Here is a 26,094-nt window from a genome sequence, read left to right as displayed (position 1 = left end):
CCCCAGCTGCTGCTTCATACCTGAGGAAGGGCCTGCCTCACCTTTCCTCCTACTCCCGCCCTCTCTGTGGGGGGTGGGGTGGACTCACCCCCAGGCCTCAGCCTCCGCTCCCTGCCCAGGGACAGACCTAGACCCTAGTTACCCTCCCAACTCTCACGTCCGCCTATCGTCACGTGTTCCACCTGCACGGAAGCACGTCCGCCTATAGTCACGTGTGAGTCGTTGGGGAGGCCCCGCCTTGTCGGAGGTTCCTGCCAATCAGCTCTCGGGCCTGCCCATCGCCCCGCTCCCCCCCGCCGCAGCCAGTCCAGCCGCGCGATAACCTTTGCCCTTTGTCCCTTAGTGATGACCTTAGCGCCGTTGCCAAGATGGCGCTGTCCAGGCTGGGCTGTTGCCGGGGCGGTCTGCCTGGGGGGCTCCTGGGCGTAGGGCCCGTAACCGTCCCCGCCAACTGCCTGCGCCGGGTCCTGCGCGTCCCCGAGCCGGTCCCCGCCTGGAGGGCGCTGAGGTGCGTGCGGCTACCGGGTGTCAGGGGGAGGCGCGGGCCGCAACCTCCCGATGCCGTTAGTCCCTCCTCACGCGCCCCCCCCCCCGGTGACAGGAGCCGTGGCCGTTGGCCCCTCCCCCGGTGACAGGAGATGTGGCCGTTGGCCCCTCCCCCCGGTACCCACTGTGGCCGTTGACCCCGACCCCTCCCCCCCCGGTGCTAGCTGCATCCGTTGGCCTTCCCCCCTCCTCCTGCCGGTCTCCATGGTGACAGCTCAGCTGTGCCCCCTGCTTCCTGGTGCCAGCCGGGCCCATGGGCCCTTCCCCCGCTGCACCCAGCCCCCCCCGTGCCACCCATGCCCAATGGTCCCTTCCCCCTCTGTGCCCCCTGCCAGCCGGGCCCATGGGCCCTTCCCCCTCTGCACCCAGCCCCCCCGTGCCAGCCATGCCCAATGGTCCCTTCCCCCTCTGTGCCCCCTGGCAGCCGGGCCCAATGGTCCCTTCCCCCTCTGTGCCCCCTGCCAGCCGGGCCCAATGGTCCCTTCCCCCTCTGTGCCCCCTGGCAGCCGGCCCAGTTAGTTCCTTCCCCCTCTTTTTCCCCGCATACCTCCTAGTGCCAACTGTGCCTATTGACCATTCCTCCTCTGTTGCCCAGCCCCCCCATGCCAGCTGTGCCCACTGGCTCCTTCCTCCTCTGTGCTGACAGCCCCCCATGGTCAGCTCAGCTATACCTGTTGTAGTAGATCCTTGTTGCCAGTTCAGCTGTGCTCCTGCCTTTTCACACCAGCTGTGCCTGTTGACCCTGAGGTTGGCTTGTGGTGGTAGGGGAGGGTTTGGCAGCTGATATTGTCTGAATCTTTGCATGTCAGGTTTTTTTCCAGGTGGTTCTGGAAGTGACTTTGCCTCTTGCTTGGATGCCTCTCCCTGCTGCTGGATGCTCATTAGCTAGCTCAGGGCTGCTTTGTGGAGATGGGCACCTCAGCCAACATATTTGGGAGCTACTGAAGCTTCATGAGACCCTTTTGTAACATGATCTCCTTAGGAGACTATTTAGTTTCCATCTCAGACACAATGGATCTGACTCTTCTCTCACTCACTCACACTAGTGTAAATCGGAAGAATCTGATTATTTCTATTGGCCCTGCAGAGGCCAAGACCGCTACAAAAAAGAGTTGGACTCCATTCTGGCTCTGGCATCAGTAACAGAATTGTTAATGAAGATGTGATTATTGGGCTAAATTCTGCCCTCAGGTGCACAAATTTAACAAGAGAGAATCTGAAGGCAGGGCTGGTGCATATGTTCATCTGAGAATGGAATTTGGCCTGCAGAATCTTTGTTACTGGCACACTTCAAAAATGAAAGCCCTGTAGAGTTTTGTCCCATCTTCCTCATTGTGAGTGGTGGGTTCCCCCCCCCCCAGCTACTCAGGCTTTGCCTCAAATCAAATCACTTCAGCTCAAGCCCTACATCCCCATAGGGCGTTGCTGGTTGGCTGGAGTACATGTACTTTCCTCTTTACAGCCTCACGGTGCAGGGTATGGAAAGATCACTTGGTTCCTATAAGATTTTTCTGCAAGTTGCTCTTTGTTGCAGGCACCCAGCATGCTGCCTCTCTACAAAGACAAACCCCAAAGCCCTCCTTGCTGCTGTCATATCACAATTCAAATATGCCAATGGAAAATACGAGAGCTTTTTGGAAAGGACATTTCCCCGCTTCTATGTATTGTATTCAACTTTTATGAAAGGTAGGTTTTGAGTGGGAGAACTGGTTTCTTTTACTGATTATAGAAAAGGCAGGCTCAATAATTTTAGCCTATTTTTTGTTGGCTAAAGGGACACTGTAAAACTAAAAATCACTTATTTTTTTCTGTGTGTTATGAATAATCCTCAGATTTTTGCACATGAAAGAATTTTTAGGGTGGGATTTTCAAAGCCAATTTTTCAAGTCTCTTAAACAATTGACAAAGTCTCAGCCTTAACATAGCATTTACTTATGCTGGGTCTTGGGTTTTTTTGCATTTCATTTCATTCAGCTTGAACAATGAAAATAGACTAGCTCGGTTCAGGCTGTTTGGGTAATTAACACTGTGCAGACAAATGTTTAAAAAAATTTGAAAAACTTCTTAAAACCATGAAAACTTTTCTATTAAGCTCTGTAAAATCTTTTCTCACAAAACCTAAGTTTTGTGTCTGAACTGCCAGACAATGTTGCTTTGAAAACTGCTATTTGTTCTTAACCTTGTAGCAATAATATCCAATGTAGAGCCAGTGACCGGAAGTTGAAGCTAGACAAATTCAGACGGGTAATAAGGCACACTTTTTAACAGTGAGGGTAATTAACCATTGGAACAATTTACAGAGGGTTGTGGTAGATTCAGCAAAACATCCAATCTTGATTTAAAAATTGTTGGTGAAAGACGTGCTCTAGTTTAAACAGGAGTTAATTCAAGGAAATCCTATGGCTTGTTATACAAGATGATCACAATAGTCTCCTTCTGGGCTTATCTATGAGATGTTGTTTGTAAAGGCTGGATCAGCTTACTGGGACTAGATATTAACTGTGAGATTTAAAGACCTCTTGTATATCCAAGTCAGAGGTGATAAGGAGGCACCCCCCCTTCCCCCCCTTGAAAAAAGATCCAGTTTTAGTCATCCCATCACTAAAAGGATAAAGCAGAAATAGAAGGGTTCAGTGATGGATAACAAAAGTGACAATTCCATATGGGGAAGAGTAAAAAGGTTCAGATTACTTAGAGAGCAGACAGATAAAAGCTGACATAATAGACAGATATAAGATAACTTTGGTAGGCTTATTTATTCTCCATACAAGACCAAGGGGTCAGCCTCTGTACCTGAAAAGCAACAGATTTAAAAGTAATACTTTTAATGCCATTGCAAAATGCATAATTCACGCATATAAGTCATTGCCATAATAGACTAAGGCCACAAATTAGTAGGATTCCGAAAAAGAATTCAACCTTTATATAATATATGGAGATATACCTATATCATAAAACTGGAAGGGACCCTGAAAGGTCATCGAGTCTAGCCCCCTGCCTTCACTAGCAGGACCAAGTACTGATTTTTTGCCCCAGATCCCTAAGTGGCCTCCTCAAGGACTGAGCTCACAACCCTGGGTTTAGCAGGCCAATGCTCGAACCACTGAGCTATCCCTCCCCCCTTTGGATGGATAATGAATGCCTACTGTTCTAGGATGAGTGTACAGGGTGGGCTTTTCAAAGGGACGAAGGGACATAGATTCTTAGTCATTTTTGAAAAATCTTGCCCGTAAGGGATATTAGCCCTCATGTTTTAGAAGAGAGGAAGAAACTTCTTGGATGCATAAATCTTTAATGCAGAAGTGTCCATTCTGTGGGTTTTATACCTTCCTCTGGAACATCGGCCCCCAGCCGACTCAGGAACAGGAGACCAGATTGGATAGACCATTGGTTTGATCTGCTCTGGCATTTCCTGTTTTGATTTGAAGTCTAAATGTTGTGTACTGAGGAAGCAGGTAATTGTGTATAACTGCTCTCCCTCCACACACACACCCCCCCTCCAAAAAATCCTGTAATACAGCCTGATAGGCTACTCCAGTCCGCAGTCTGTGCTACTAAAGGTTTTGGATCAGTCAGGTAAACTGCTCTCGCATTCTGCAGATGGCTGCAACAGTTGGAAGAGCTGCTGACGTTTTGATGGCTTGGGTTAGATTCTACATTTTCCAGCCTCTATTCTTGTTTCAGTCTGACTCTTCTATTCTCTGAATAACTCTGTGTGGAGCACAGCCTATATGAGACAATATACAACGCATCAAGTTGTGTTGTATTGCACTCTGCTGCTCAGTAGCCAAACTAAATACGGATGTAAGGGATTGCGAAGGACATTGTCAAGGGATCTCTGGGGCAAAGCACAGCTCCAGGCCTGAAGGTAACATCTGTATTCTGTACAGGATGTCGGACATTGTTTTCCGAAGCAAAAGAAATAAGAAGAATAAAGTTAAACATGTCCCTTAAAAAGATCGATTTTCATCAGCTTCCATACAGGGAGATGGAAAGACTAAGACAGGTGAGAGCCACCTTTCAGGTTCCTGTTTCTTACTCTGGTATCTATAAGTTACACTGAATTTCTCAGAAACAATCAAGCATTTTACTACACTGTCCCACGCAACTGGCAACCTTGTTTAGTGACTTACACCTCTTGTGGTTCCATGACAGAGAGAATGCCCTGCTTTTAGAGGGTGGATCTGCTGTTGTGACTGGGTAGAATCTCTATTCTTTCTGTGAAGGGAGGGTCAAGATACACACTTTAAACACCCCCCAATAGCATGGTGGCTTTACGAAGTTGGGTATCTAACCCAAGGCAGCCTGGCAGTTTGCTCTGGCCTATAACGTTCCTGCCACTTACAGAGCATTTCTTATTGAGAGCAGGGTTAGAATGCTGCTGGCCGATCTGAGAGAGTCTGTCAATCAGTTTTCAACTGCATTGCTGTAACTTGCTATCAAGTCATAACTGTGTTGTTTTAATTTTTGGTCAGTTTCGCAGGGACCTGATCAAGGCCATTCCTATCGGGCTTCTCTCCCTTCCACCTTTTGCCAACTACTTGGTCTTTTTGCTGATGTAAGTATGTCCTTTACCGAGCCTTTAAAACATAGTTGAACATCCTGTTGCCAAGTCCTTGCCCTGAACAGTCACCATGCAGAGGCTCAGATGGTAACTGAAGCGATTAGTCAGTGGAGCTGATCTTTCTCTTTGGGCTCCTTTCTTCTCTCGTCTCTCAGCTGACACTTGTACTATTCCTGGCTGTCTGATGAGAGGGTTTGCTACAGAACAGCTGTCTTTGTTCCTCTGGAGACTATTTTTTGCAGCAGTTAAAGCTATACTCAGATTCATGAAAAATGATGTTTGAGCCGGATTTTTTTTTTCCTGATGTAGTTTTTCAGTTGTCTAAATTGTGTAAGCGCAAGTGGGAAGAATCATTAACTACTTGTTCGTCTGCAGACAACTCATCACCTAGACGTCATGAACTAGATGGAATCTGAATGTTTTCTATCTGAACTGATTTCCCCCTTCTGTATAGCTGAAACGTTCCCATTTCTGTACTAACCTCTGTAAAAATCCAGTGCCTTGGATCTCTTGGAGCATTCTGCTCTCACTACATTAGCGCATGTTCTGGTCCCCCTTGTAGCAAAAAAGAAATCCAGATGAACAAACCAAACAGCATTGATTTTGTCTGGGGAGATTTCTGCTGCATTCTAGGTACCTCCCCACACCATTAGTTCCTTCTTTCTAACCCTAAGAACAGTGCAGACTTTATATTTATTGGCATTTACATGGTGCTCATCACTGTAGCATCTGAGTATGTCTTCAGTAAACAATCCAGTGGACACTAGACTGTAAAAGTGGCCTCCTCACACATGTCCATACCATCTGACTTCTTTCCTAACTACCCCACCCAGATAAGTGATCCAGTTCCCTTCCCGGATGCTACCCTCCACCCCTAAGCACCTGGAATGCCCCTCCTGCTATCTAACCCTCCCAGCTCCTTGCACAGTCCTGGCTAGACTATGTTGTGCTCTGTGGGTTAAAAGATCCAGCCAAATGACTGACAGATTATTTATCTGGTATCTTATGGAGCTCCCAGATCTGGACAGAAGGAACCGGGAATCAAGCCCCGGTTTGCCACATCAGAGGCAGAGCAGTAACCATGGGGCAGGTCCCAGAACACTCACAGCGTGTCTCCGGTTTGACAGGGCAAGGCACAATTGCTAGGCCACCAGCCTGGCCTGTGACTGCTGCGTGTTGGATTTTGTGTATCTGCAGTGTCCCTGCTTGTGAAGCTCAGTGAGTCACCTCTGGGTGACCTTTTCTTTCCAAGGTACTTGTTCCCAAGGCAACTGTTGATACGCCACTTCTGGACCCCAAAGCAGCAGTTTGAGTTTCTGAACATTTATCATGGTATGCGGAGAGAGGTGTACCCAGAAATCATTGACGGCTTAGAGCAGGTGACTCGTTTTGTAGCTGATCAGCAGCTCCGAGACCAGATGCAAGAGCTCTGCACCAAGGTAAGTAACACAGGGCCTCTTTGCCCCCATGGGGACGGCTCCTCTGGAACACCATAGGGTCAGCTGCGTCTCATCATTCCCTTATAGCCTTGCTGGCTGCTGAGTTAACCTGGTTGGCACATGGGATCAAATTGTGCCTTGAACCACACTCTGTGTAACCCCACTGGGGTCAGTGGAGGATTTGGCCTGTAGTTTTGGAGGGATTTTTTCCATCTGAAACATTGAGTTTGTCTGCTAGCATAGGAGTCCCATCCAGCGGGTCTAGGATTCTGACTCTGATGGGGATTGAGCCTACGTTTGTGGCTCCTAAGTCTCAAGTCCTTTCCAAGAAAGACAGGCCCCTCATTTCTTGCCCTCCAAGCTTCCTTGGCTTCATTTGCTGTCCATGGGCAGACAAATCCCCCTGAATTTTCATTGCTCTAACCCCACAAAAAGGAAACCATCTAGATCTGTTCCGCCCGAGGCAGTTACAGAGATGAATCCGCAGGTCCTTAAGAGGCAGAAAGGCTGCCCTTGTGCTAATAGGTAGGTAGGAACCCAGTTTGGGAGGTGGAAGAAGTGAAACCCTCCTACGACAAGCAGAAAAGTGCCCAGGTTGCATTGGCTTGGAGAGAAACCCCCAGGTGATGGGAGGGGGTGTGTGGTCACCCAGAGTAGCTGGTCCAAAGCAATTCAATGGAGACTATCCAAGCAGAGAGGCATTTCTGCTTTGCCGTAGGCTGAGAGTAATATGGCAGCACACGGCATGCCAATGCCACCATTAGAAATGCTGAGAGAACAAGGTCAGCGACTTACCCTTTGGGCACAGATGGATTTCCAGGGGCCCTGTTGAGTCGTCAGTAGCTGGGGTCAGACGAATCATCTGTCCATGGGAAGTATCATGAGCAAAAAAATCTTTGGCTCTCCAAGGTGCAGAGCGGTTCCCATCCAGAGGTGGCAAAACTCCTGGCCGTGAGAAGCTTGTTTGCAGGGCATCCCCTGGGCCTGCAAAGGCTGCGCATTTGGCAAGTGGTAAGTGCCTCTCCCCGCAGAGGCTGTCTGTGCTGGTGGTTGAGGAGATAGCTGGGATTGTACGTACTGCTGAGGACGGAGGCAGCTTGTTGAACTCTGAATTGTCACGAAGCAGCCGGCTGCTGTTTCACAACGCCCTCTGCCCACTGCGTGCTGAAGGCCTTCTCAGCACTGCTGTGAGGCTGAAAGGCTTGGTCAAGGGAGATGCTCTTAGCCAAGGCTAACCTCACCTCCAAGTCTGAACCCGTCAGGGACGATCATCACCAATAGCTCAGCCTGGATTAGATCCCAGGGTTCTCTGAGCTCTGCCCACTATCCCATATTGCCTCCTTGGTGAGGCAGCAGGCTGGTCCACCCTCCTTGAATCTTAGCAAGTTTCCTTGAGACGTCGCAGATTTTCCTTGCCCTGCTTTTCACTCCCTGCCACAGAAAGCCTTGAGCCGGGTCCTGTTCCTGACTCCTCACTTGCCGATCATCTTGCTGAGATACCGGCTGTGGAGCCATATGTTGGAGCTACAGCATCTGGACCGAGCCATGCTGAAGCTGGGAGTGAGCGAACTAGCTGAAGAAGAAGTGAAAATGGTAAGATTGAGTCCCCTTTCACCTTGTGCCGGCTAGCTTAAAAAAAATCTGAGACTCCCAGAATCCTGCTAGGGAGAACTAGATACTGTTGGTTTTTTTCCCCTCTCGCTCGTTAGCGAAAAGCCTTGTGTGACAGCGTCTCTGAGGTGGAATATGATTTGCTGTGTTATGAACCGGTCACTGTTTCTCCTGTTCTGTCTACGTCAAAGAAATACTATTCTGCCGATAACTTGGGGCTTGATCCTGCACTCAGACAAAATGCCCGTTGAAGTCAAGCAAGGATTGCAGGATCAGGCCCTGTTGTTTGTTCTGCTGCTTAGCTAGTGCTGGGGAGAAGAGGAAAGTGGGTCACTGAGTTTAAATCGCTCAGCTCTAGAGATGCGCAACGAGCCAAGGAGAAATGCACGAATCAGTGGGTTTCCCTGCTTGAAGTGTATGTATGGGGGAGGCTAGTTATCCCATGCCTGGGCCCCACAGATAAGCCTTCCTCAGCAGAGGGAATGGGCAGGGACTGGAGGTAAGGGGCGGGCTTATACATGTTTCCCTTGAGAGGGAAGTGTCTCCCATGCCATCTCGTGTGTGAAGCAACTGCACTAGAGAAACTACATGGTGTTTTGGTCCATTTAAAGCTGGATTTATCCAAATGCCCCCCAAAAGGAACTGAGCCAGAGAATTAAGCCTATTTCTTCCCATCAGAAATAAACCATATGCGTTGTGAATACACTTCCGAGCAGGGAGTCAGGCTTCAGAAGAGATTTAGTGTACAAGGGACATGGGAGTAACACCAGTGTATTGCCTCTGAAATTGACTAGTGCTCTGAATACACTTCAAAGGGGTCTAGAGTTGCAGGCCTCCTTGCACAAGAGATTGCCTTGGTGTAAATGTTTGAGCTTCACTTCCAGCAGAACAGAGGGAGTATAAAGCAGGCACTGGGGGAATCCTTCTAGTGGAGGGCCAGAGCAGAGCTGGATTACGTGGCCCTGTGCTATTCCTGCCCCTCACTCTCCAGTGTAGGGGCATGCTGGGGGTAGAAGGGAAGCAGATGGAGTACTCTGGTGATTCTAGGCTGTGGAGCAGCAATGGGGCTGCTCTAACTTACACGGGGGACCAGGGCAGCCCATGGTTTAAAGCCACTTTTGTCCCCTCTTTCCTGGGCTGCACTTCGTGGGAGTCTCAGTCCAGATTCTGATCACTTGCATTCAGTGATACCCACTGAAATGAAAGCTCACCTGTCTGCACGCGCCTGCCATGACACTTGCTTTTCTCTCCTGTGGTCGTTAGGCTTGTTATATCCGTGGCCTGAACTCCACCCACCTCAGCCCATCCGAATGCCAAAAATGGCTGAAGCAATGGGTGCAGCTCTCCTGTGAGCTGAAAGGTAAGACTGGTAGAGCTGGTTCTTCGTCTTGTGTGCGGTGCAGATCCCGTAGGGCTGACCTCAGGCAATGCACCCGAGAGCGTGAAAATCAAAGCTGCAGTTCCGTGTCACGCAGGCGTATACATTTCAAAACAAATGGAGATTCGGGGCTTTCTGAATGGCAGCCCTACAGGTGCCCACAATAGGGTGGGGTGGGCATAATGGGTCCAAACCTCAGGTCTGAATTCCTAGGTTCCCTGCAGCCACAGGTTCACATTCCGGCCCTTCTGCATTTGGAGGTGGATAAGCTGAGTTCTGAGCCAGTTACTTTTAGGTGAGACCTTGAACCGAGTTCTGGCTGGTCTGTTTGGGTCTTGAGCACGGGGTCCTTCCGTAAGGTTATGGTCTTGGGACCCCAGTGAAATCCTTGGGCTGGAGAGAGTTCACGCTGCAGGACCCTCAGAGGCAGATCGTAGTATTGCAATCCTGGCAGCATTGAGTGCAGGTACATGGCGAAGAGGAACAGACGTTCAAAGAAGAGTTTCTCAGGGTACGTCTATACTTACCTCCGGGTTCGGCGGTAAGCAATCGATCTTCTGGGATCGATTTATCGCGTCTTGTCTAGACGCCATAAATCAATCCCGGAAGTGCTCGCCGTCGACGCCGGTACTCCTGCTCCGTGAGAGGAGTAGGCGGAGTCAACGGGGGAGCCTGCCTGCCGCGTGTGGACCTTTGGTATGTGCCTTTAAGTTCGAACTAAGGTACTTCGACTTCAGCTACATCATTCACGTAGCTGAAGTTGCGTATCTTAGTTCGAACTGGGGGGTTAGTGTGGACCAGCCCTTGGTATATGAAGAGACACAAACATTCAGACAGCTTCAGCTGGGCCAGGCCAGTGCATTAGCTGCAGCTTCTGGGGGTATTTGGCCGTGATATGTGCGAGGGAGGCTGAGCGGCGATGGAGCACATGGCCGAAAGCACTGCAGTCTCTAACCTAAAAACCCGGCAGTCTAAACGGAGTATGTTCTGAGGCTGTCTCCCTGGGGGAACTGCATCCCACACCGTTAATGGGTTAGGCTCAGCCCATTCGGTACAGCTTCTAACCTCTCACTTTCTCTTCTCACCACTAGCTGGAGAGGAGCTGGCCTCTGCCCTGGCTTCCAAGAGCGAGACTGATATTTCCCCTCCCCCATGCCTGTCCCAAATGTCACTGGTGGCTTTAGTTAAAATACTAAATTTTGACACATGACTGCTGGCCAGAGATGCTCTGATGAGGCAGGAGAGTATCTCAACCCATGAAATCCGTGAGAACAAACGAACAGCTTTTCTTCCGGAATCATTTGATTCTTGCTGGCCCCTGCTCGGTATCCTGCAGGTGGAGTTTGCCAATCCCAGTTACCTGCTGCCAGCTCCTCCCTCACAACCTGTCAGGTTTCTGGGGAGCAGAGCTGGAATTTTAAAGCCTCGAGGAACGAGGCAAAGGGTTTAGGACTCTGTATCATGGGGACACTGAGCTTCTCTTCAGGGCGAAACTGAGCTACCGTGTCCAACGGGGCTTGGCCAAGCTGTCTGGCATCTGGCAGGATGGCCACTCAAAGAACGGCACAGAAAAGCGTAACATGAGCGCGGGCAGCTGGTCCTGCTGCAGATTTACAGGGCAAACCTGTGGAGTCCCTGGCATGAATCTGTGGCCCAGATGCCGTGGTGGAGGCTGCAGTTCTCTCCTGGGGCTAGCGTTTCCCTTTAGACGGGCCAGTGCAGGTGTAAGCAACTCTTGCTTTTGTCAAACATGCTGCTGCTTTCTTCCCAGCTAGCCTCAAGCACTTCTAAATGTGTGGGATGGGGGCAGACTGTTTCCTGTGGGTGGGTGGGGAGGAATGTCCTGGCTGCAGGTTGGTGATCACTGCACTGTGTAGGTGTTACCCCTGCCTCTTAAGAGGATTTGATGCAAGAGCCAACTAGAGATTTGTCCCAGCCCAGACAGTGCTGGTGAAACAGGAGGCTGACCTTCCAGCCCCTGCATTGTTCATGGGTGTAGTAGGGTTCATTACACAACAGGTGTACAGCCCAGAGCCGGATGTCAGGAAAACTTGTATTCCGACCTTCTTGATGGTGCTGTGGCTAGAGAGGGACAGAGCAACTGGCACAGGGGCCGGGGTGAAATGTGAGCCTACGCTGCTGCGTCCCACCACTGCCCGTCTGTCAGCCATCCAGTGAGCCCTAGCGGTAAACCAAGGCTAAAATGGCTGGGTACTTTAGCTGGCATCTGCTACCGTTCCCTCTCACCTCTGGAAATGCCTTCTGCTAGGGCCAGAGGGTGCCTGCACGCTCAAGCTGGGACTCCCGAGAGCTGGCTCGGGAGGGGTCCGATAAACGTGACTCTGTGTTTTCAGATTCGGAGGTCTCGCTTCTGGCACATAGCATGGTCTTACTGTCCACCAACTACCTCGGGGCCAAGGAGTGACGGCACAGGCACCGACGTCAACAGTCAACCTCTTTCTAGTGCTGGTGGTTGCAGCAGGGTAGTGTTTTTTTTGCTCGCATTGCAGGACGAGGGCTGGACTCTAGCGAGAAACACCTTGCTCTTTGCCTGCTGATCTAGCTCTAAACTGTACAGCATCGAAGAGTAAAACCCTTCCTCAGCGGAGTGCTGCAAGCATATTTACCTTAGACACACCGTCAAATCCCCGAGAGCAAGAACCTGCTGTGGCTCCCAGTCACTGGGTGGTAGATTCCATGGTTTTTGAATGTGTAAGACTGGCCCTTGCTGGGGGTGGGAACGATCCTGCAATTCTGAGCCCCGCAGACTCCCATGCTCTTCCCTGTCATTTTCCAAAAGAGACCGTGCTGGGACACAGCCAGGAGCCCGGCTGTGCTATTATAGCTTCAAACGGTGGCACTTTAAATGTAATCCTGTCCAGGGGAGAGCGCTACTCTTCCCTGGATTTGTAAGCTTCCCCTGGGAGGCTCCCACTGGTAACTTAGAGCAGTGGGCATTACCTAGCTAGGTTCCTTGCTGCTCCAGGACCGGTGAAGAGACACCAGGCCGGAGCAGTGCTCTTTGTTGTTTTTCCTGTTAAGTTGTTATGACTTTATTTACTATGTTGTTTTAGGAATAAGGTGAATTTTACTAGGAGGGGCTGTGGGTGGAGCACCCTAGTTCCCAGGGGCTTTATAAGTGACCTTGCCCCTTTGGCCAGTGATATGCCTTAATGTTGAGGATCCCTGTGTTTGTTCAGTTGTCTTTTTAGTTCACAGCAGCACCCTGTTAATGCTTAAACTGTGACTGTTCTTCTCTGCCCTAGCTGACTGCTGGAAAGATGCAGGCCAGATCGGAACAGTCACCACTTTCAGACTTGGCCACTCAGTCAGTCAGCCTGATTTTCAGTTTCCGAGCCTCTACTGATTTCAGGGGAAGCTGCAGGAGCTGTGGGCGCTGAGCCCCGCTGAGGCTCAGGCCACTCTGAAAATGCTGGCCTAGAGCCCACTGCCATAGAAATAAATGCTAAGCAGCACTTGCCTGTTAAGAACGGGCTCAGCTTCATTTGGTCAATGAAGTGATTTAAGTTCTGCCTAATCAGCTTTTAGACTTGAACTTTCTGCTCAGTGGGAGGATTTGGGAGCCAGAAGTTTGGCCAACTGGAGCTCCACCGCTGTGCATCTGAATGTCTCGTGGCAGAGGCGGCAAGTTGAGTTTAAGGGATTTTTTAAAAAGTTACTTATAAACTAGTGTCTTAAGTTATTTATGGCGGTAAAAATGCATGAAATGTCTGTCTTAAATCTGTGGTACCCTTACATAACTATTCCATTAAAGACAACAGCTAAGGAAAGGTCTCTGGTGCATTTTTACAATTAGAGTCTGTGTGAGGTGTCCAATTAGTCTCCCAGCACCTGGAACTCTGATTAAGATAGCTGGGACGGGAGCCCTGCGCTCAGATTTTAAAGCAGCATGATGACATGTCGAGGACGACCCATAGGATGTCGCCCCATAGGATCAAGCGAGCTGTTAAAGCCCCACTATTCATAGACTATGTCCCATTAATAAACCAGAGGGTATTAAGCTGCAGTCTGAGTAAACAGCCTTTGTTTGTCTAGCTGGAAATATTAGCAGGCCTTCAGCATAGACAGAGCCCACACGGCGATTCCTAGAGGTGTGCAATGGTTACTTCACTTCTCTAATCTGCTTGAATTAGGGTCAAACAGGCCTCAGCAGGAGTCCCTACCCAGTGGCTCAGGGGTAGCCTCACCCCAACTAGTTTAAACCATATGCTTTTATCCCCTTTGAGATGGGAACACAAGGCCCAGGATGCAAGTTTGAGCATTTATTTATTTTTACACTTAAATATTCTCTTTAAATACAGCATTATCACAATGAAAAGAACCTAAAAGGTCAAAAAAAAAAAAAAAAATGCAGAGGACCTGACAAGCTTTGGATTCACATTGAAAATTCCACCTGTATACAGTGTGTGAAAGGAGACTGGAGAAGTCAGAAGTAGCGAAGTCACTATTTAAATAGGAAGAGGAGCTGGGGCTAGAACCAAAATGTCTCAGAACGGGAACAGGCAACAGCTCAATAGCACCAGTAGTGAGATGGGCTGTTGGGTTTACTACATGGCTAACAAAAGAGGTTTAGGAGGAGACAGTGCGGTACCAGCATTAGTGTCACACAGTGTGTGTGGGGAAGGGGGGAGGGAAAAGGCCAAAATGCATGTTCCTGTTACCTTTGTAAAAATAGATTAAATCCTATTAGTTCTTTGCTTAGTGTGAGAGCCCCCATCCTAACTGCTGCCCTAGGATTCTTCTGTAATTGCATTTAAAGCAGTCCAGCCTCTGGTCATCCTGTGTATTTCCACATCACCAGAAGGCCCCAGCCTAGATTCAGTTGCTTCTATAGCAGCGCAGGGCTTGGATACAAATCAAGAAGGGAACTTTAGTATCAAAGATTTTACCTATTAAATGTCACCAGGCAGAACCACTCACTTTCTTTCCCTCGCAGAGGAGAGCTGCCCTGTTTCTCATAGGAGCAGACCGCATGCCCAAAGCCCCTACAGATACATGGAGGAGTCAGTCTGGCAAATGGCCAATCCACAGTTACTCAACACCTGATCCACACACACAGCCAGGTCAGCTAACTGTGTGAAGTGAAGGGAGTTGTCCTACTGGTGCAGGTGACGATTATTCCACGGGGGACTGGGGGGGAGGAGGGGCGAGAGCTTTTGTCTTTACCTGTGGGTTCAACTACCCTCTTCCTACTCCCTGGCAGCACCATCTTGGAATGTTGGGGGTGGGGAGAATTCTCCCTGCTAAATGCTTCAAAGGGATCTGCTAGGAAACGTGTGAACCGTTCATTCCAGTCTCAAGCGCACGTTCTGCTGGTTACAGTTCGGCCAAGGGATGAAGCTTAAAGCGCTCAGTAGCATAAGAAGCTCCGTTGCTGTCCTACTGCACGAATGACTTTTAAAGCCTTTGTGTCTTGCTGTCCCAGAGGAAGGGGACTGGCTGTGGAATTAAGGCAACAAAAACGGGGGGAGGGCATTTGGGCTGTCTACAGGAGATGCCCAGCTGTGGCAGCACCAAGTGCAGGATTCAGCAGCCTGTTTAGGGACCCACTTTTGAAAGGACAGCTGCCCTGGGGGTGGGCCAGACAGCTCCATCTATTCTACGGCACCCAACTTTATAGCTCAGAGTGTGGAATTTGGAAATAGAGAATTTAGTGATTTCATTTGTGCCCCTCCCCCCGGTAACAAACCCGGGAGAGAAGAAACATCAGCACCTGCACCAGTGTGAGCTGTTCTTGTCCATTTCTCACAGTCATGGTGATGGGGTTGTGGCTATAGCCCCAGCAGGCAGGCAATGGGGCTGCGTGGTTGATGTTTAAGGATACATGGACACTGAGGCCAGAGGAGGTTCACAGTCTAAACCACAGCGGAAAAGCTAGTTTGCTGAACACAACCGTCACTTCTAACTGCTCACTGCGCCAGGAAGAAGTCAGGCAGCCAGTGGATCTTAAATACCAGTCACCAAAACCCAGTGGGCTCACGAACCCTGTTCACCCTAGAGATCCAGCAAGGTGTTAACATGTGGTCAACCCACCATCGACTACTTCGTATCCTTCCAGCACAAATAAGTGCTGTAGCTACTTACTATGGGAGGGGAAACTCTTAAGAAATCTGTAATGGAAGAGAGTGAAATGGACGAGATTGTAGCGGCAGCCTAGCAGGCTCCACGCGTCTGAAAGAGACGGGAAAAGGTATTTCTGCTCTCCGCAGAAGTTTAGTGCTGCAGTCGTGCTGGGTCCTGGCCCTTTAGAAAGTACAGTGCAGAGAAATACAACTGGGTCCTGGATGTGATCTCCTTGGGCCAGGAGAATGAGGGGACTCAGGAAGGGGTCTGTACCAGCTTTTTATCACAGAAGGAAAGATGCCTGTGAGGTTAGGGAGAAAAGTGCTTTCGCTACCTGCCTGGAAGGCAGGGTTGATGGGCTGTTCGGACAGAAATTGTGGCAGTTTTGAGAAGATTGAGTCTTTCCCCCTGAGTCTGGGGGAAATGCTGTGGCTTATTAGAATGATGATTATGTGCCTCCCTGCACCAGGCTGGGATGCAAGCCCAGAGCACAGCACCTTCTCTGCCACCAACATATTGCACCTTTGCAATCTCTGCTGAATTCACAGACAGCCCTAGTAGGGAAAGGGCCAATTTCTTCCAAGGACTGAAATAGCTGCTGCCCACCCAGTCACCCAAGGCTGCAATTCCATTGCATGCAAACCTCTCGCCCTCCAGTTTAGACTGAGCCAGGACAGAGGGTTGCTATTAAGTGACTGGGTGGCAGGAAGTTTTTTTTAGGTGAGCGCGTGGATCATGTTCTTGGTCCTCCCCCTCCCCACTCCACTTCCTGTGCAATTAAAACAGAAAACATTGACATGATTAGGAACCAGTCAGGTGGCATCTCCCCCTCCCCCACATCTCCACCAGGTTACCAGTCTTTACCATCCAACGTTCAGACTTCCACAGAGAAGATCAAGTCCATTGGAGTAGCCCAGGTCCAAAGAGGGAGCTCCCAAAAGGGTTTGCCACAGCCCAGCACAGGGACTGTAGTGTCAGTTACAGGCAATGGGTCACAGAATGGCCCAGTAAACATTCAGCACATTAAAAAAAAAAAAAAAAAAAAAGGCTTAAAAAAAAAATGAATGGATTCCATCAAGCCCATAATGGGCAGGTGATGCAGTGCTGGGAGGCAGTAAGGGGGGGCCAGGACAAAGCTACTGATGAGCAGGATACTCTAAGCTGGGTGCTGGTTTATAAAATGGTTGCATGCCGAAAGAGGAAACGTAACCCGTCGTGGAGAATGATTGATCCACAGAAAGCCATCTCTTCGGGGCAGGGTAAGGGTGGCAGCTACCGGGGGGGAGCGCAGAGAGCCCAGGCTGTTCCGCTGCTGGGGTGGGGTTCAGACAGGAGGTTCCAAGGGCAACTGCTGAAGCAGACAGCCTGGTAGGAATGTTGTCAGTTTCACCTAGGAGGAGAAGCAGGATGGAGACTCTGCCACACAAACACGTTCGAGATCACGGGGGGGGGGCACGCAACCACGGAAAGGCGTCCCTGCTGCCCCACAGGCCAAGTCCGGTGCTCGAAGGGGAGGAACAGGAGGCAGTTTCGCACTATTGCTTATAGGAGACAGACACAGATTCACATAGGATGGTCCCTGTGGGGGCAGGGGGGAGACACCCAGTTCCACAAATGGGAGGGCGCTCAGCTGAGCCTCCTTCCTCATCTGGCACGTGGAGCAGCACCTCCAGGGTTAGACGTGATGCCCCACCCTCTCTGAAGAGGGAGCCTCAAGAGACTGCCACAAGCGCTTGGTTGCATTGGTTTTCTTTTAAATCATATGTACAAAGCAGCCCGGCTCCCACCCCCGATACCAATTAAATAATCCTCAGCGGCCACTGCCACTCGATAAAATATCTGTCAATAAATAGACATCAGAGAAAGCTCCCGGAAGGGTCAGGGGCTGGGTCACACGGCCAGGGCGGGCCCCAGGGAGCGCTCCTCCGGGGAAGGCAGCTCACACACTCTCTCCGGGGCCTGCTCCGGTCCAGACGACGGAGCGTTTGTACGGAACGGGGGAGCTGCGGCTGCCCTGCAGCTCTCGTGGGGCGGGGAGGGCTCCAGAGACAAGGTGGCTACTTTCCCCGTCTCCGTCTTGCTCGGGGCCATGGCTCTGCTGCACGGCACCAGCGAGGCCACGGGGACGGAGAAGACGCTCAGATCCTTCTCATTCGTGTAAGGAGAGGGCATCTCCGACTCCTCCGTGCCACTCTCGCCCTTCACCCCCAGCATGGACCTTTGGTCCACCTGGTAGTACACCACCGGCCCATTGTTCAAGTAGGACTGGTCACCCACAGCCGAGGCTGCCTGCTCGGTGCTGTCTGCGAAGCACAGGACAGACGAGCCCGGAGGGAGCTGGGCTTGAATGAGGATAGGCGTGGGTAGGCCTGGGCACAGCCCCTCAGGCACGGCCAGAGGCTCCTCAAGGATGCACACTCCTAAGCTCTCTATGTTGGCGCCACTGGAGTCTTCCTCAGCCTTCAGCCTCTCCAGCTCCTCCGCCGTCTGCAGGTGCATGACGGCTGTCTCGTTCTCCGCCATGAACTCCTGGAAGTCTTGCGTCTCCGAGGGCTGCGTTCCCAGCCAGTCGTTGCCGGAGCCGTGGAGAGACTCCTCCTCCAGGGCCTGGGGCCGGCTCACCTGCCGCTTGTTCTCCAGCTCCAGCTTCATGATGGTGTGGAGATAGTGAGTCCGCACCCGGATGGGATTAAATTCTATTCGCCCGGCCATGTTCCCGCAGCCGTCCCTGGAGCAGCCACATGGGAAGGACATGCGATCCACCTGGGAGTAAAGGGAAGGGCAGTGAGACGGTAGCTAACAGGGGATATGGCCTGGCATGAGCACCTCTCTGGGCTCAGACCTCAGCTAAAGGAAACATGCACAGGGTTGTGTCTGCCACCGCACTACAACAAACCATTAACTAGTCCACAAGTGCAGCCCCCGCCCCCCGTTAACCCTGCCAGAACCCCTGAGGCTAATGCCTGGTCCTTCCCGGAGCTCCACATCCCCAGCCAAACCTGGGGAGTGCGAGGTGACCCTGCAGCATCTGCCTGCCTCTTCCCACCTGAGCACGTGGCTAAGTGGGGCTGGCAGGTGACGGGGGGGGGGGGGGTGAGGGCACATTGCTGTGGCTCAGACAAGGGAGGGATCAGTGGACAATGGCCAGCAGATGCACTGCTCCCCCTGCACCCAGCCAAGGACAGTGTGGCTAGCCAGGAACCCTCACCCCCGGGTGTCTCACCATCATGGGAACAACCAGGGATTCAAATGGCCAGCGAGCAGGAGGGGCTGGGCCACCCTAACAGCAGGTCTGGCCCTTTACTCGTGAGAATACAGGGATATATTCAGGGGATCCCTGCTTTGATGCAAGGACCCCGGGTGTTTGGCGGGGATGGGGGGGACCGGGAGGTCCCTCCCCTCTTACTTCCTGTCCCCATTTCTGACCCTTAAAACCCAAACTGCCCACCCCACCCCGGCTGCTTTGGTTCCCCCTCTATCCAGGAGATGCCATCGGTGTGCTCCATGAGTCAGCCAGCAGGGGGAGCCAGTGCAGTTCCTGCCACACACTTGGCAGTCTCTGGTCCCAAGCCCAGATCTCAACCCGACAAACACCATCAGGATCGGATTCCTGGCTCTTTGCAGCCACCATCTCGGTCAGACTGAACAGGGGGTTCATCTCCATGGGCGGGGGCGGCAGGGAAGGGAAAGGAAGGGAAGGGACGACACCCCAGCTAACGGGGACGTTTCTTTCCACCTCACCAGAGTAGGGATTTGACGTGTTATTCCTCTAAGGTCCCCAGAGCCCTTTCCAGGGCAGGGAGAGGCTCAGCACAGGCCAACGCTGCAGACCTAAGAGCTCCCCCACAGCCTGGGATGCCTCCGATTTGCAAGAAGGGGCTGTTACCGCCTTCAATTTGGGCGCTGCCCTGCACAGCAGCCCCTGGAACCAGGCAGATGCAGGTCTTCTCTGAAGGGTAGCTCCCATCCTCCCCCATCCTGCCCTGCAAGCTCAGCACTGGGGATAAGCCAGAGACCTGGCACAGAAATTGAACCCACAGCCTTTGAGCCTAGAGACCAGCTCCGACGCAATCCAGCCCGGATCAGGCCAGACCCTGGTGCTACCTAGAGCTGCCCCAACTGACCTGGCATTTAATTCCAGCTTGGCTGCAAGCGCAGGCTTCGGGATCGCAGTACAGGCGGCAGTCGCAGCCGCATTCCTCTCGCGACAGGCGGATGGCGCGCAGTTCCTGCTTCTCCTCAGCATCGATGCGGTGAACCCCGGAGGCTCGGAGCAGGGCTCGGCGCCGCTTGGTGGGCAGGGGCTGCAGAAAGAAATAGTCGTCCACTTCCACGTTCTCCACATCAATGTCGTCGTCTGACACGTCCTCCAGGGTCAGGCCGTCCGCCTCCTCCGACTCCACTGTGCCGTTCTTGGTCAGCTGGGGAGACACGGGCAGAGTTAGTCCTTGGCTTGGGCCCTGGCGCTCTGCGCCAGCACACGCCTGGTGAGACACCCACTAGCATTAGCTCTTGGAGAAGCGATCTGCCGGGAAAGGGGAGACTCAGTACCACGCACTTAGGGACCTTCAACGGCAGCAGCAGATGCTGAGAAAGATCTTTCCTCCCAATTTTCCCCTGCATGGCATCATCTGACTCAGTCACCTACTGCCTCGTTCCCACCCACCCACGCAGAGGCCTCACGTACCGCTGGGCCTGCACCCCCTTCGCCCAAGGTCATTGCAGCCAAAATGTCATTTCACTCAGCCGTCCAACACAACAGGAGCACAAGGCAGCGGACTCAGCCCTGCACATGACCTCAGCGTCACAGGGGGATCTGAGCGATCAGTCAGCACAAACAAACAAGCTGCCGCCCAAGTGGATTCTCCACCAGACCCCAGGTTTTCCCCTCCTCAGCCCCTTGCTAGGCCAGGCCAGCTTTCAACCCTTCAGCTTGCGATAGCCTGCAGGGCATCCTCTGCGCTGACCCACCAGAGATGTGCTGGGGAAGGAATGTGTGCTCAGGTCAGAGGAGACGGCTGCCCTTCCCCACCCTCTGCAAATGGGGAGATAAAAGGAGGCCGCCGTGTCTTAAAATATCTGGCCCCTCAGGAGAGGAGCAGAGTGGAGCAGCAGCAGCACCCCCATGGGCCGGATGCAGCATACATGGCAACGTCCGTTTGAGAACAGGCCCATCAAGTGTCTCCCAGCTTGCTGTGGTTGAAAAGCAGCGAAGGTGCCAAGCCTCGGCACCCAGGAGCCTCAAGGAATATCAATGCGTGTGGCTTCAACAGTGCAACCGACTTACAGATACGGCTCCTGGGCTGACAGGGGCCCCATCCCTCCATCCACACACCAGGCCTGCCCCCCAGAGCAGCTGAACAAAATCTGAACCCTCTGCCCCCAATCCTCTTCCATTACAGAAATGAAGGCTGTTCCCTGATCGGGCTGACAGGAACACAGAGCTGAGTAGTGGCTTCTCTTTCATTCCCTCTGCTCCCCAAACCCTTGGAAACCGACAGTACAGTGTGTTTACACGGCCAGGGCTTTTTCCCTCCCCATTTCTATTTTAAATGCAGAGACTCAGGGTTCCTAACGCAGGCACGATGGAGAAGCTGCTGCTGGAATACGTGACAATACGCTAGAGGCTGCTGCCTTCGTCAGACAAGCCACAGGTTTGCAGAGGCAGAAGGGAAATTCCTGAGAGAGACGTGATGCAATAACTCCAGCTTAATAACGCTCATTTCAGGAGCCATGGAGGTCAGAGCGACTCCACCTTCATCCTCTGCAATCCAGGAGGTTCCCCGCAACAGATGGCAATTCTATAGCCCTGCTTGCCAGTGGGGAAGTACTGATGGCTCACGCCAGGCCCCCAGGATCACAGTCCTTTTTCCTGGGACAGGAGCTGCGCTGGGGCAAGGGAGAGGGGTCTGGTTCAAGTCCACTGGCTTCCTGCTCACGACTGCGTTGGCTGCAGGTGCTTCGCAGACCCCAGCTCATCATCTGCCCCGTCTCTCTGCACCCGTTTGTCTGCCCCACATAACCCACCCTGCAGCCACACGCCCCAGCAGGGGAAAAGCCCTAGTTTGAGGTGTGCACTTTAAAGGCTGGATGGATGTGTGTCGGTTTGCCAAGCAGGTTGCCATGGCAGCAAGAGGCTGATTTGAAGGGCTAGCTTTGCAGACAGACATGTCCGTTCAGTAAGGGAAGTCCAGTCTCTAGGGAACCCCCCTTCCCCCCGGGCACAGGCCAGGTACTCACCCATTGGGAATAGCATGCCCCACTGATTGAGTCTTCTTTGTGCCTCAGCTCTAGAAACTGGATGGAAATTGGGCAAGTTTGCAGAAAACCTAGTGCCAGGCTGAGAGCAGGGGCGGCTCTATGCTTTTTGCCGCCCCAAGCATGGCGGCCATCGGCAGCACGCCTGCGGGCGGTTCGCTGGTCACGCGGATTCGGCGGTGTTTCTGCGGGTGATCCGCCAGTCCCGCGCCTTCGGCGTACCCGCCACCGAAGCCGCGGGACTGGCGGACCTCCTGCAGGCATGACTGGGTCCCAATCCCTCCAGAACTCGCGGTCACAGATCCACCCCCCCATCCCCTGCAGGACAGTTGCATTCCAAGAAGGGGCGAATAGCCATGTCCGATCTGCCTTCTCCATGCCAATAGCGACGGAGGAACGCAGGGTCATGCCTGGTCTGGAGAAAGGCAACCAGGCGCCTCTGTCCGCCCGCTCTTGGAACGCGAGGACAAGAGACATTCAGCGACGGCGGAAGATAGCACACTTTAAAATGAGGTCAAAAGAAATCCTGTTCACACCACACGCAGCCGGTGGAACGCCTTTCCATTGACACCAAGAGCTCAAACAGGATTGAAACAAGGACTGCATATTTACAGTGAGGAATATCCAGAGTTAGAAGAGTAAATATTGAAAAGATCTCTGCCCTCCTGCTTCAGGATTAAGTCAAACCCTCCTGCTACCGGGGTGGGGGACGGGTTAGGAAGACACTTCCTCTGGGGGCTGCTTATCACATGCCTGCCCAGCTGCTGGGTTTCATGCCCCATCCTTCGAAGCAGCTGCTATTGGCCAGACAGAGGATCCTGGACTGGGGATTCCCACAGCAGTCACTGAGCTCTTATGCGCCTTTACCCGCTCCCCCCTCTTTGTCAGTGATACCTTCATTTTCTTGGCGTGGAGTTTCTCCTCCTTGAGGTGTTCCCGGAGGATCTCCCGATGATTCACCTCCTGCTCCTGGGCGAACTCGCACAGCGTGTACCTGCGGACGGAGTTGTGGCGCTGGGCCATGCCCAGGGAACTGCCCCCTTGGCTGGGCACACTGGTGAAGCCCTGGCGCCGGGCAAAATAGTACACGGTCACCTGGTCAAAACGCACATTCTTCCTGCGCAGCTGCTTCTGCCTCTTCAGGATGGACGTGGCTGAGAGCAGAGAGAAGGGAGCATTAGACACAGGGCGAGAAAACGGGATTCTGGATGGACCCTACTCATGCCACGACCGCCCCCGCAGCTCTTCCACGACACAGCAGAAGCATGGACCCTGGTGGGTTTGCTCCGAACTGCTGCTGTTGATGCACAGGCGCCTGAAAAGGCCGATCAGCTGATTTGAGGTACAAAGATGGGAGGAAGAGGGACAAGCAGGATGTTTGCCTCCATCAGGACTGGCAGCCAACTTCCAGAGCAGCCCATACCCTGGACCTCACTGAGGAGGAATTCATGCGTGGAAATGCCTTCCCCTCCCCTAGGGCTTTGCAAGAGTTACATTCAGAGGACCCTATTTGGGAAGTGGGGGAAGGGAGGCCAGTCCCAGGGAGACGGACGCTCTCTCTGGCTGTAAATGTCTGATAGGGTTAGAGGAACCGTGTGAAGGGGAGAAATCACATTTCCAGCTGAAGATTTCTGGCAAGTAAGCCCTAAAATTCCTTTCACTGGAAACACTCATTCACTCGTGCTCATCTTTATCAGTTTATTTACTTCGGCCACAGTCAAAACCACCGGTTTTTTTTGACAGCCTGTCCCCCTTCTCTGACACCACAAGGGGTTTACCATTGGGAACAGGAGCAGCAAGGCTGAAACTGAAGAGGCAGCAGATGTGCAGAGAGAAGGGAGAAGGCAGGAGAGCCGAGCCCGAACAGGTTTGATGGCTTGGCTTTTGGGCCCCCTCCAGGAGATCTTTCCAAAAGGGGAATAGAAAAATCCCTTCCACGTTTTTCTTTAAAATCAAATCTTTTTAATAGTAATAATAATACAGGGCAAGCGATTTTCTAATCCAAAATATATATTTTTTAAAAGTTAGTGGATTTAAAATAAGCTAAGTTGATAGTGGTTTCTTGAAAGGGATGGTAAATTTGGGGCTAGAGGGGAATTACAAATTTCTAATTCCTCTGATCCTTCCTGACCATTGACAATACTCCTAGCATCATCACTTTCCTCTGGAGCACTGAGCAGGGAGCATCTTTTAGGGTCAGGTGGCTGTATCATACATGCCTGAATTAATCCACTGTTGCGGGAGGGGCGGGAGCTTGGGCAGCGTAGGAGGGAATCGGACTTTCTCAGCTTGCATGCCGAATGTTAAAGCATCCCTAGAGATTCTCAGGAAAGAGAGTTCGTTTGCACAGGGAAATAAAATAAAAAAAAAAGCACCTCAACTGTGCTCTTGGGTTGGAGACCGTTTGTCATGCAATCCATGCCTGCCACCCACCCCTCATTTGCAGTCCAATGTCAGGCAAGGTCATCTAACTGAACCAAATGTGAGACGATGGAAGGGCAAAGACCAAATCTGTCCAGAGGGAACCCATTTGACTATGTTTTCAGCCCACAAAGCATGGACACCAGCATTCCCCTGGGCGTGATTTGCACTTGTCTCATGCTAGTGAGACCAAACTGTGTGATGTGAAACGAGCCAGATGCTGGGTCCACCAGCGAGGTCAGACAAACGAAACACCACAGAGCGGCTCTGCAAACCGCACCCCCCTCCCCCATCCACCGGCTCAGCCACTCACGTATGAAGCCCATGGTGCTTGGGGGGTTGAGGCTATCGCAGCTGTCGGCGCTGTCGCTGTTGGAGATCTCATCGTCCGAGTTGGAGACGGGCGAGCCCACATCCACATCTTCAAACTTCCTCTTGAGGCTGCCACTGGCGATTGCATCCATTTGTCTCTGGCTCGCATGGAGAGCCAAAGAGCATAAAAAAGGAGACGTCAGCTGCAAGAACTCCGACACCAGCCCCAGGGCTATTGTGGAGGCTCAGCGGGCACCTGGGGATAAACAGGGAGCACGGGGGAGAGAAAGTCAGCAATCCACCAGCACCAAGCCAAGCTTTTCTAGTCTGTATTGCTACAGCCCCTGAGCTTACACCGATGCATCTACAGGCCCCCCATCTCCACAGCATGCACTGCTGCAATGCCTGCCAAATGCCTTCTTGGAAAGGGGCTACTGGGCTGAGTTCCTAGCAGTTGCTCTTCCAAGTTAGGGCATCAAGACCCCCCAAAACTTCTTGTGATAAGCACCAGTAACATCACACTGCTTGAAAAGCAGCAGAGTGGCAAACCCTTAGTGCTACAGTGACGTTTATGCATTAAATAAGCCAACACGAGGCAATAGAAAAGGCTACAGAGAACTCTGTGCCAGGACTCCAGCAAACTCTGCTGCTCACAGGTACCATCGACACACCACTTGTTCTTGACCTGAGAGGGAGGACTAGACTAAAGCTCATACAGAGGTGTCATGACAGAACCATGGGAGGGTTGAATGCCTCCTTTGCTATAGACTTGCCAAGATAGAAGTCCTGCATGGAGTTGAAGTTATTTACGCTTTTAGATGCCAGCTGGGTTTCCTATTCCTCAACATGTTACGTCAGACACATGGTCTGACACACTCAGCTGACTGGGAGAAAAGTCTGTTCCTGCCTTGTGTGTAGCATATGGTCACAAAACCACGAAAGGAAGTTGGACAGGAAGCCTAAATCAAACAGGTTTTATACTTAGAATCAGCTGGACCTAAGCCACTGGGGTGATGGTGGCCAAATTAGCACAGAGGAACCATATCAAGAATGGTTCAGAAGAGACTTCTATTGAGACTTCCACATATTGCAGCACTAACCCACCCATCACTGGATCACTTGATGATTATCAGTGATGTTCATTCCCTCTGGAGCACCTGGCATTGACCACTGTCGGAAGACAGGATATTGGGCTAGATGGACCATTGGTCTGATCCAATGTGGTCCATATGATTCTTATGTTCCTATCAGCTTTAGGATTACTCAGTTTCTGCATTGACTGTCACAGAGAGGAGGGACCTGTCACCTAGCTTTTACATAACAGCTACTAATATGCTAGAGTGTGAATAATGTTTACCACATATGGGGGAATACAAGCTATAAAGACTTAAAGGGATTCCATAGAAGAGGTCACAGGATCAGCAAACCCTGCCCAGGTATTCTTCCTATTCTTATCTAACCATCTCGGTCTATTCTGCTCT

At 51.8% G+C, this 26,094-nt stretch overlaps 2 protein-coding genes across 2 annotated transcripts; one reads left to right on the top strand and one right to left on the bottom strand.

The window, feature by feature from the left end:
* The first annotated feature begins 352 nt into the window (after positions 1–352).
* On the top strand, positions 353–13,319 carry LETMD1 (LETM1 domain containing 1). Its single transcript, XM_024218436.2, has 9 exons — positions 353–508; positions 2,081–2,232; positions 4,437–4,552; positions 5,022–5,104; positions 6,363–6,549; positions 7,459–7,560; positions 7,990–8,142; positions 9,424–9,520; positions 11,893–13,319. Exons 1-9 carry the CDS (start codon positions 369–371, stop codon positions 11,961–11,963), a joined length of 1,101 nt encoding a protein of 366 aa, XP_024074204.2. The 5' UTR covers positions 353–368; the 3' UTR covers positions 11,964–13,319.
* Positions 13,320–14,691: 1,372 nt separating this feature from the next.
* On the bottom strand, positions 14,692–25,088 carry CSRNP2 (cysteine and serine rich nuclear protein 2). Its single transcript, XM_029913735.1, is given in 5 exon segments — positions 14,692–18,385; positions 19,747–20,087; positions 20,090–20,147; positions 22,775–23,034; positions 24,615–25,088. Coding segments are annotated over 5 exon segments (1,683 nt in total). The 5' UTR covers positions 24,766–25,088; the 3' UTR covers positions 14,692–17,512.
* Positions 25,089–26,094: the final 1,006 nt, after the last annotated feature.

Source organism: Terrapene carolina, unplaced genomic scaffold (assembly GCF_002925995.2).
Source record: "Terrapene carolina triunguis isolate 2854851 unplaced genomic scaffold, T_m_triunguis-2.0 Scaffold836, whole genome shotgun sequence".
Classification (NCBI taxonomy): domain Eukaryota; kingdom Metazoa; phylum Chordata; order Testudines; family Emydidae; genus Terrapene; species Terrapene triunguis.
The sequence above is the reverse complement of the archived record's forward strand: the minus strand, read 5'-3'. Positions and strand labels throughout refer to the sequence as shown.

Excerpts from the sequence above, each read along its gene's own strand:
- LETMD1 (XM_024218436.2), top strand. The coding sequence starts at position 369 with ATGGCGCTGTCCAGGCTGGGCTGTTGCCGGGGCGGTCTGCCTGGGGGG. Across the intron at positions 2,233-4,436 it reads GTATTCAACTTTTATGAAAG|GATGTCGGACATTGTTTTCC; the intron begins GTAGGTTTTGAG and ends TATTCTGTACAG. Across the intron at positions 9,521-11,892 it reads GCTCTCCTGTGAGCTGAAAG|ATTCGGAGGTCTCGCTTCTG; the intron begins GTAAGACTGGTA and ends CTGTGTTTTCAG.